The 11,266-nt window shown below is 31.8% G+C and overlaps 1 protein-coding gene across 1 annotated transcript; it reads right to left on the bottom strand.

Moving 5' to 3' along the window:
• Positions 1 to 5,845: 5,845 nt before the first annotated feature.
• Positions 5,846 to 10,392, bottom strand: LOC145724719 (isopentenyl-diphosphate Delta-isomerase 1-like). Its single transcript, XM_081973127.1, has 4 exons — positions 10,223 to 10,392; positions 9,693 to 9,997; positions 6,529 to 6,727; positions 5,846 to 6,470 (listed from the first exon to the last, which is right to left on the bottom strand). The coding sequence occupies exons 1-4, from the start codon at positions 10,227 to 10,229 to the stop codon at positions 6,202 to 6,204; spliced, it is 780 nt and encodes a 259-aa protein (XP_081829253.1). The 5' UTR covers positions 10,230 to 10,392; the 3' UTR covers positions 5,846 to 6,201.
• Positions 10,393 to 11,266: the final 874 nt, after the last annotated feature.

Genomic DNA, 11,266 nt, shown 5'->3' with positions numbered 1-11,266 from the left:
GGATGGCAAAATTCCTCTCTAGTTCCATTAATTTTAAAATTTGGTAAAAGTAGTGTCTCCCTGAATTATAATACCTTATAATATTTCAAGACTCCTGTCTACAGGCTGGTCCAATTTTAAATGTCAATAGTTTACCATTCGAGAGCCTATCAAAAAATAGGTTGACATGCATTATGTCATTTTCTTGAGTATTGAAAATTGACTTGAAAGGCTTGAAAACTGTCTTTGTAGTCAGTCATCACATTTTTCAGATAAGTTTAAAAACTTTAGTATTGAAAATTGACTTTCTAGAATTTCTAGAATTTTTTATTACAAATTCACACATTTCAACCTTGAAAATTGACTTGGACACTAAAAAGTGACTAAACCAATGAAAAGTGACATCAGAAGCTTCAAATTTACATTTGAAGTAAGTTTTCATAATTTGAAAACACATTCACTATTTTAGTCTTGAAAATAGTCTTAAATACAGGATATTGACATTGGATTCATGAAAATTGACTTGAAGACTAACTTTTCAAGCTATCTACTTTGCTTTAATTTTCTTACACCTCTGGACTATTTTTAGGGCTTTCAGATTGGAAAATCGAGTTTCAAGGCAATCTTCACCAAGTTTTTGACATAGCAGACTTAAAAGACCATAGGCTTGAAAATCCCATTTCAAACTTTGTCACTATTAAATTGACTTCTAGACACTTCAGTGTTAAAAATTCGATCATTTCTTAGAAATCTAAACAGTTTTTAGTGCTTTAAGGCTGTTTTCAGCCTGAAAAATCGAGTTTTCAAGCTCTTCAGGATCTTCACAAAGTCTTAAAAATGTCATTTCAAGATTATTTACTATTCATTTGATTTATACACTCATTGGTGCAAAAAATTGAAGCATTTAAGAAATTCGGACTGTTTTTAGTGCTTTAAGACTGAAAAATCGAGTTTAAAACTATTTATAATAGTAAAACATTTTGGCACTAAATTCTACGATATTAGTATTGAACACTAATTTTTAGAGTTGAATTTAGTCCGAAAATTTAATTTAAACTGTTACCAGTGTTTAATTGAGTTCTAGACTTGTTTTAATCCAGAAAATTGAGTTGTAGACCAATTAGAGTCCTGGAAATATACTTTCGGACCCTCTTTATTCTTAGTAAAGTCATTTCTAGCCTTAAAAGTCAACTTTTAGACTATTTTTAGTAGTAAAAAATTAGTTTTATTCGCCACAATCTTTGTCTTGATTTCCGGACTGTTTTTAGTGCTTGAAATCCAGTTTCAGGCACTCGACAATGGATTGCAATCTAAAAAAAACGAATTTTAAAACTATTTTTAGTAGTAAATAACAAACTTTTGGACTACTCAGTACAAATTTGGACTCATAAGTAATGATCACGCCAGTAAAAATTAGTCCAAAAAACCTGTTTTTTTTTTCTGACTGTCTTTAGTGTCAAAAATTAACGTAACCTCACAGATGACCAGATTTTAATCCTTTTGAACCATTTTAAAGTAAAAAATACAATAACCCAGTAAGTAGACGTTTGACATCAAATGACATAATGCAAACTTGTAACATATTTTCCTCTTATATGGATCATATAACGGTTATATTTCTGTTCAGGATGATGTCTTCTCTCTTCTATAAGTTCCAGAGAATAGTATATCTGATCTGTCGTCTATTATTTGTCTTTTTCACCGTCTTATCCAGTTTCAGCTCTCTCTCTCTCTGTCAAGGATACTGTAGCTATTCCTATTTTTGTTCCACATGCCTTCTATAGGGTATTCTAAATGTTCCAGAATGGCCTACCTTTTGCAACAAGGTGATAAAAGCTGCACGGTTCTAATCTATCTCTTGGAGATTTTTATCCAGCCAGTTTGCTACTATTTGAGTTTAAAAGAACAACAGGTTTAATTGACTAATAAAATCAATAATTAAAAGCTGGATTAGAAATTTAATGAAAAGTAGGTACTTTCTGCTTTCGATCTTTAGTTATTTGCGCAACAATAAGGGAGGAAAGTGCAAAGTTTCTCTACCCTGTATATCTGTAAAGAAATCACTTTTTGAGGCAAAAGGAATCAGTGTCCTGATTCTAGAAGAAACAGCCTTTCAAAACCTTTTTTGTTTATTAAATTCAGTTTAGGCCCTTCTTGACGACTGTTTTTTTATTTTTTAATGTAATTCAGTTACTTTCAAAAAATTTAACTATTACAATTGAATTACTTTAAAAAAACAATGAATTGTCGAGTTGATACAGGTGGAATCGTTTCCAACATGATTTTCAAGGTTTTTTCAATTTAAAAAAAAAAAATTTGATTGTGTTTATAAAACTCTTGTAGAGGTCTCTGGCAGTTTGTGGTAAGTTTTAAGTAGTATTTAAAGAGTAGTATACAAATTTTGACATGGAAACATTAAAAACTGCCTTGGAATTCAAATTTGGACTTGGACATTGTAAATGTTAATTTCAAATTCAAATTTTTAGATTTAACCCTCTGTTGTCACAAATGTTGGCTTGGGAACTTTAAATACATTTTGTATCAATGGAAATTGACTTAAAATTTATCATTTGTGTCAATTTTTATGATTTTCAAGTGAACTCTCACACTTACACCCTGTAAATTGATTAGTAAACAACCAAATTTTTACTTCAAAACCTTAAAAACTGCCTTGGAATTCAAATTATGGCTTGGACACTTGTAGGGGCTGCTGGCAGCTTTAAGAGATTTGTAGTAGTACTAAGAGAATTTTGGTAATTCTAAAATAGATTCACTCCGTTTTAATGGAAATTGACTTAAAATTTGACTTCTAAGACAGATTTCATGATTTTCAAGCGAACTGTCACACTTACAGCCTGAAAATTGGTCAGTAAACCAAATTGTGACTTGAAAACATTCAAAACTGCCTTGAAATTCAAATTTTAACTTGAAAATGTTAATTTCAAATTCAATTGTTAGATTTAACACTTTAAATGTTGGCTTGGAAACTTTAAATACACTTTGTATCAATGGAAATTTACTTAAAACTTGTCATTTGGATCAGTTTTCATGATTTTCAAGTGAACTCCATACAATTACACCCTGTAAATTGATTAGTGAACCAAATTTTTACTTCAAAACCTTAAAAATTGTCTTGGAATTCAAATTATGGCTTGGACACTTGTAGAGGCTGCTGGCAGCTTTAATAGATTTTAAGTAGTATTAAGAGAATTTTGGCAATTCTAAAATGGTTTAAACACTTTTAGAAATAAAAAAAATACTAGACGGTTTAGGACTTTAGATTCACTCCGTTTTAATGGAAATTGACTTAAAATTTGTCTTCTAAGACGGATTTCATGATTTTCAAGCGAACTGTCACACTTACAGCCTGAAAATTGGTCAGTAAACCAAATTGTGACTTGAAAACATTCAAAACTGCCTTGAAATTCAAATTTTGACTTGAAAATGTTAATTTCAAATTCAATTGTTAGATTTAACACTCTAAATGTTGGCTTGGAAACTTTAAATACACTTTGTATCAATGGAAATTTACTTAAAACTTGTCATTTGGGTCAGTTTTCATGATTTTCAAGTGAACTCCTTACAATTACACCCTGTAAATTGATTAGTGAACCAAATTTTTACTTCAAAACCTTAAAAATTGTCTTGGAATCCAAATTTTGGCTTGGACACTTGTAGAGGCTGCTGGCAGCTTTAAGAAATTTTAAGTAGTATTAAGAGAATTTTGGTAATTCTAAAATGGTTTTAAAGGCTTTCAGAAATAAAAAAAAAATCTAGACGGTTTAGGACTGTAGATTCACTCCGTTTTAATGGAAATTGACTTAAAATTTGTCATTTGGGTCAGTTTTCATGATTTTCAAGTAACTCTCACACTTGCACCCTGTAAATTGATTAGAAAACCAAATGGACACTTGTAGAGTCTGCTGACAGCTTTAAGAGATTTGTAGTAGTACTAAGAGAATTTTGGTAATTCTAAAATGGTTTTAAAGGCTTTTAGAAATAAAAAAAATCCTAGACGGTTTAGGACTGTAGAAATTGACTTAAAATTTCACTTCTAAGACAGATTTCATGAATTTCAAGCGAACTGTCACACTTACAGTCTGAAAATTGGTTAGTAAACCAAATTTTGACTTGGACATTTTAAATGTTAATTTCAAAATCAAATTTTTATATTTAACACTCTAAATGTTGGCTTGGAAACTTTAAATACAGTGCGTTTTTTTTAACGCGCAACATAGGATTTTACGTGTTAAATTTTTAAGCCCATGTTAGACCATTTTATTTTGGAACTGCAAGTCTATAACTTGACAGGTGTGTCTTTAGTACCCTGAAGCTTAAGCAAGTCTACCAATTTGGTCTAAAAAGTGATGAAAAACTGGAAAAAAATCCTTTTTTTTTCGAAAAGATTTTATCGTTTCATACTCCCTGTATGCATTGTTGTTTTTGATACTGGCAGGGCAGGTAGCAGGTAAAGTGACATATTTTGACTGCATCAGGCCCCGACATCTTTTGAACGTCAAAAGGGCATTTTATGATTGTTTGGAATACTGTTTGGCTTCAAACGGAGGTCACTTTGAACAATTCACTTATAAAAATACTTCTTTTGTTCTTAACTTTCTTGATATAAGGTTAATGATCACCCTGTTTTACTTTCTACGCCAAATTTTACCTGCTACCTGCCGTGCCAGTATCAAAAACAACAAAGAACAACAATGCATACAGGGAGTATGAAACGATAAAACCTTTTCGAAAAAAGATGATTTTTTGCAAGATTTTTAACACTTTTTAGGCCGAATTGGTAAACTTACTTAAGCTTCAGGGTACGAAACAGCCACCCGTCAAGTTTTATACTTGTAGTTCCAAAATAACATGGTCTAACATGGGCTTATAAATTTAACACGTGAAATCCTATGTTGCGCGTTAAAAAAAACGCACTGTACACTTTGTATCAATGGAAATTTACTTAAAACTTGTCATTTGGGTCAGTTTTCATGATTTTCAAGTGAACTCCATACAATTACACCCTGTAAATTGATTAGTGAACCAAATTTTTACTTCAAAACCTTAAAAATTGTCTTGGAATCCAAATTTTGGCTTGGACACTTGTAGAGGCTGCTGGCAGCTTTAAGAAATTTTAAGTAGTATTAAGAGAATTTTGGTAATTCTAAAATGGTTTTAAAGGCTTTCAGAAATAAAATAAATTCTAGACGGTTTAGGACTGTAAATTCACTCCGTTTTAATGGAAATTGACTTAAAATTTGACTTCTAAGACAGATTTCACGAATTTCAAGCGAACTGTCACACTTACAGCCTGAAAATTGGTTAGTAAACCAAATTTTGACTTGAAAACATTAAAAACTCTATTGGAATTCAAATTTCGACTTGGACATTATAAATGTTAATTTCAAATTCAAATTTTTAGGAAACGTAGCCTGTAGGAAACTGTTAGTAGTATTTAGAGATTTCTGGCAACTCCAAAATGATTTTAACTCTCTTTCAAATTCCTTGGAACATTTAGGACTTTGTTAGGAGCCTCATCTGGCAGTTTTTTTGTCAATAGATGCCAAAAGAATAGTTATTTTTTACTATGCATTTGTACTTTGCAATGCACATAAGCTTTTCTGTACAAATATGTATTCCTTTTATTATTGTCAATTGCCAATAAGTTGAGATAATTTTGAGTAGTTCAGCTACTGCTAGTAATTGGTAATTCAATTACTTTTTGAAATCATTTGCGATTGATACTTGAATTACAATCAGCAATTTTAGAGTAGTTGGTAATTGTAATTCAACTGCTTTTTTTTTAGTAATTGCGACAGCTCTGATTTTGAGCTTAGTATGAGGTAATAACAAATGCAGACACATATTATCATTCATGACTATTTCATATAATATAAGACAAGGATACAAAACACTGCCAGCTTTTAATACTTAAAAATATTGCTACTCTAATAAAATATTAACAATGAAATTAATACAAAATTGCACCAAACTGTTTTTTAGTAAACAAGTTTCCCAACTTACTGTAAAAAATAATTACATTCAGAATAATCTATGTAAGTATTTGAAAGGTCTTATAACTCTTATTTTTCACTATAAAAACTTTCTCTGTTAAGAGACAGAATATGAATGAATCTGTTAGAAGTAAAACAGTATAATATGATGACTAGCTGTCAATTGCCCTTTGGAAATAAAACAACCAAATCTCCTTTGCATAATTAATTATTTTTCACTCTTAAACCTTAAAATTTTTTTATGCTCCTTGATTTCATCCAAGTTGTTCAAATTGTCCCACCAATATTTCAATCGGTGTTTTAGTATCAGCGAAAACCACGGTGTCCACTGTCCAGTTAATGTGGGTATAAAATCATCAAATTCGGTTCTGGGCACAAAACTTATTTCTGACACTTCATTAGCATTGGGTTTCAGTTTGACGTCTTGTTGGATGAACAAAACATAGTCAATTTCATGTTCTCCATATTTGCCATTACCTATTTTGAATATGTAGACTGAAAAACAGGCTGAACCGAATAACTGATAACGTTTTACCTTCATCTTTATAATGCACTCTAGTAATATAATGCATGTTATCAAAAGGTATGCTATCCAAAGGTATTCCTAGCTCATAATTTAAACGCCTTATAGCTGCCTTTTTAATTCCTATGGCATTTTGATCATCCTCTTCCCCAGGAAAATTAGCCAAAGGGTGGCTACAGCAGGAATTAGTGTAACAATCTGGATAAGTTATCTGGAACGAAATTACTTAGACCATCCACTAAATGATAAGTAGAGACACCCAGCGCAATGTAATAATTAAAGTGCCACCCAAAACGGAAGCCGTTTACCCTTCCAGGGCTTCAGCTTCAGTTCTAGGTAAACTCTAAGAGATGGCGCTAATACATCTCCTCATTGCAGACATCGTTGCCAAATTTAGCAGTATTTCCCATAATCCGCTTTCTTTTTCTATCCCATCTGGACTGCGTAAGAAAGCTCGTTTTTTTTCAAATAAATTTCAGTTAAATTGATATTTAATTTAAACTGATATTTTTAAAGACACGTGACCCTCTTTACGGTGCAATAAATGGCCACATGACAATTTTCAATTATTTTAACGTCAAAACGAAATCCTAAAGGTCACGTGACGATTTTCAATAATAAAATATATTTTTAAAAATCACGTGACTCTTAGAAATATTATTTGAAGTGTGACGTGACTCTTTTTACAGTTCATAAAGTCGCATAACGATTTTCAATAATCAAATATGTTTTTAAAAGTCACGTGACTATTTTTTTAATGTCAAACCGAAATCAGGGATGTAAAATATCCGGAAAATTAAATTTATGAAAATTTTTCCTGAAAATTTTCGGTAATCTTCCGAAAAAAATGAAAAATCTGAAAATTCATAAATAATTCGTTTTTTTAAATTTTTGTACTATCAACTTGAAGGTATTTAGGCAGTTGAGGTTAATTTTGAAAATAAAAAAATTTTACTTGAAATTTCTTGACAATTCTAGTTTTTTATTTTTTAAAGTCAAACGGTGCGTGATACCAAAAAAGTGTATAGAAGCTAAAAGTTGTATCCCATCGAGGTGCATTTGTGATAAAAATGTCAAACCTCTGAACTGAAACGTTCCTGAGATATTGAGCAAAAAACGAGAGTCAACTTTGACACCCTCTAGCGGCTAAACGGGACAACATAGTCGTGCCCGTTCAACGTCATGTGATAGCCCCGTTCATTAGCTTTCTTTTGTTATACGGTGTGTTTATACAGGGTGTCTTAAATAAGCGAGTTATGAACGATTTTCTGGAAAAGTGCACCAAAATTTCGCTCAAATTGGGAATTTTTGCTTTCGAGGAGGGTGGTCAAAGTAAGGCTAAAAACAATTGAATATCGATATAAACATTTTACATCAAGTAAGCCTAGAATTTGACGTAGATTCGAATGACCAAAAATCCAATAAAAAATTATTAGTTTGGTTTGCTGCTCAAATTAATAAACAAGTTAGAAGGATGTTAAAAATTCATTGAATCACCCTGTAAACTACTCCATTGTATTGTCAATAACTTGGTTATTTTGACAATTATAGGGTGGTTCAATATACCAATTTGTAGCCCTTGAAATTCTCTTTTGACCACCCCGTATAGCGTTTTTACCTAAAACGACGAATAAGTGAGTTATTTACTGTTAAAACTGAGTTGTTTGATTTTGACAGTTTTTACTGTGACAGTCCATAACTCTGTTATTTTGACAGTTACAGGGTGGTTCAATATACCAATTTGTAGCCCTTGAAATTGTCTTTTGATCACCCTGTATACTATATATAGTAGAAATGTCACGCTACCGAAAGATTCAAGCTTTTATACCGGGAATGTGTTGTCCAGAAGGTACAAATTTATAAATATTTTTTTTAAAATTCATATTATTTTGAAAAGTGTTAAGGTTAGGTATAAAAAATTTTTCAGAAAGTTTCCGGTAATTTTCCGGAAAAATTGGAAAATCTGAAAATTCAAAAATAATTCCTTTTTTAATTATAATAATTGTACAACAATCCAATATCAATTCAAATAAAGTTTGATGTACTTTTAGTCATTTGCCCCCGTTTGCAACGTCGTTTTGTAAGCCGAGCTCAATTTAAGTGTGGGTCAGACTGTGACAGTACAGGTGAAAAAAGTCACACTCCAAACCACACTTAACTTAAGCTATCCTTAAAGTACGGCGGCGCAAATGGCGGTTAGATGTCTTAAATTATCCCATTAGAATGCATGATAAGTTTGATAATAACAATGACAAGTTTGACAGCTGTTTTTCCTATCAAGAAAAATTTTTATTTAAGTAATTTTACCCGAAAATTACCGATTTTACATCTCTGACTGAAATCCTGAAGATCACGTGACTGTAAATAGCGAAATATCGTTTAAAGGGTCACGTGGCAGTTTTACAGTTTGAACTGAGATTTTTTAAATTACATGAACTCCTTTTAATGTGCAAATGGTCACGTGACGATTTTTATTCATCAAATTTAATTTTTAGTCCACCTGACTCTTTTTTAACTTCAAAATGGATCCTGAAAGTCGCGTGTGTCTTGTAACTTTAAAAACGGATTTTACAATGTCACATGACAGGTTTTGAATGTCAAAATGTTATTTAAAGGATCACGTGACGTTTTTCAACTGATATTTTTAAAGACACACATTACTCTCTTTATAATGCAGATTGACCATTTTCAATTCAAAACGTTTTCACATTAAACCGGAATCCTAAAGGTAATGTGACTGTTTCAGATGTCAAAAATATTATTTGGAGAGTCACGTGACTCTTTTTTAACGGAATCAGGTGACTGTAAATGACAAAATATTATTTAAAGGGTCAGGTGACTATTTTCAATAATTAAATTTAATTTTAAAGATTAGGTGACTTATTTTAAGGTACAAATGGTCAGGTGACTGTTTTAAGATAAAACATGGAATTCATAACGTATTAAGTATAAAATAACCCCCCTTGATGAATATTAAAAATAAACTAAAAATACAAGGAAGTGAAACACAATAATTAAACAAAACACAAGTAAAATCTGTTAAATGTGATTTGTCAACTAGACACGGTCCCATTAAAACTGATGTTTTCCAAGGCAAATATGTATTGTCACTGTTTGTCTATACTTATCATTTAGTCTATGCTTAGACAAACACTTTCATAACACAAATCATATACCTTCTCTGAAGCTCTTTTCTGCAATAACAAGTCTCCTTTCTTGTTGAATAAAAATACACTAAATGCCCTGTGCAAAGGTATGTCTCCATTCTCCTGCACCAAGTGACAATACTGTTTACTGGCCTGACCAATTATCTTGTCATTGTCATCAACCAAGAAGCACTGATCTTTTAGCATTGCTTCCTGTTGAGGATCCTGAGCTTGCTTACTATTAGTGGCCGCAGCATTGGTAATGGACCTTGTCACCACACTTTTGGACACTTGAGAAATATTTCTAATAACTGTGCTAAACATGGTCGAAGGCACTGAAACCAAAATGAACATTACAGTCTTCAACTATATGTTAATATTGACTTGCATTTCTGTGAGTTTAATTATAAAGTTACTAAGATAAAGTGCTTAACTGCTCATTTTATTGATAGTTAAGCAATGTTTGGCAGTTTTTTACCAAAAAATTAAAATGTTATCTTGCTGATTATCAGCTATTAAAGTTGTGGTAGAAAAAAGTTAAAAAACACTCTAGTACTTACCAAACATTAAACGTACGTAATAAAAATATGTGAAAATTAAATTGCAAGATACCCTAGATAATTAATTAACATACAAAATGAGAAGTATCACAGTTATGTGGAACTCGAAGAATTTCCGACTTTCACATAACAAACACAAATTCCCCACAGTCAATGTGTCACTGTGTCAGATTAAACAACATTGGTTAACGTCTTAATTTCTTCTTCCTTATTCACATAAATAACCAATTTGAGTAGGCACTGGAATGTCACGTGATGCCTTAGCTTTTTATCTTACTCGGTCATGTGATAACTGTCAAATTTCAAAATACACAATTTTCCTTTTTTGTATAGTGGGTTGTCTAGTATAAAGTACAACTCCAACGTCGCCATTTTGCGCCGCTCTGTTCAAGTCATTTTGAATCCGTTTGTTACTTTCATATTGAAATAATATGAATTAACAAGCGAATGTATGCGGGTTATTGATTGAATCCAGTTAAGAAAGTGTGGTGATATCAGTTTTTTTTATTAAGTAAGTATGCGGTGTTTCTTTTATTTACTAACCATGTAACCTTAAGCGACAAGCACACTCACATTTTGTATTGGTTTGAAATGTTAAAGTAACCTAGACTGTTTATTTAAAGAAAAACTCAAAGTTAACAAACGGTTATAGTTGTTGCAGCTTGTCTACATTTATCCCCAGTAGTATACCTAGAGGGTGTTTAAAAAAAAACGTGCCGAGAATGGCTTCTTTTGTCTAATGCGTTGATCTACATACCTAGGTATACAGGTATGGAAACTTCAAAATTATACTTGGAAATCGAAAAAGATGAAAAAAACTTTGCCAGTAGTTGCATTCGTTTTTATTTTTGACGTCACGATGACGTAATTGAGCAAAACTATAATTTAAGCAACTGTCAAATTACGTCATTGTGACGTCACAAAAGCTCTGCTCTCTCTCCATGGAGCGTGAAAACGAATGCGGCCATGGAGCGTAAAAACAAATGCGGCCAGTGACAGTCTGTCAACCAAAAGTGCCGAAGCGGCTGTGACGTTTGGTCACAT

Source organism: Ips typographus, linkage group LG2, assembly GCF_016097725.1.
Source record: "Ips typographus isolate SLU linkage group LG2, UJ_Ityp_2.0, whole genome shotgun sequence".
Taxonomy (NCBI): Eukaryota; Metazoa; Arthropoda; class Insecta; order Coleoptera; family Curculionidae; genus Ips; species Ips typographus.
This window is presented reverse-complemented; position numbering and strand designations above follow the sequence as displayed.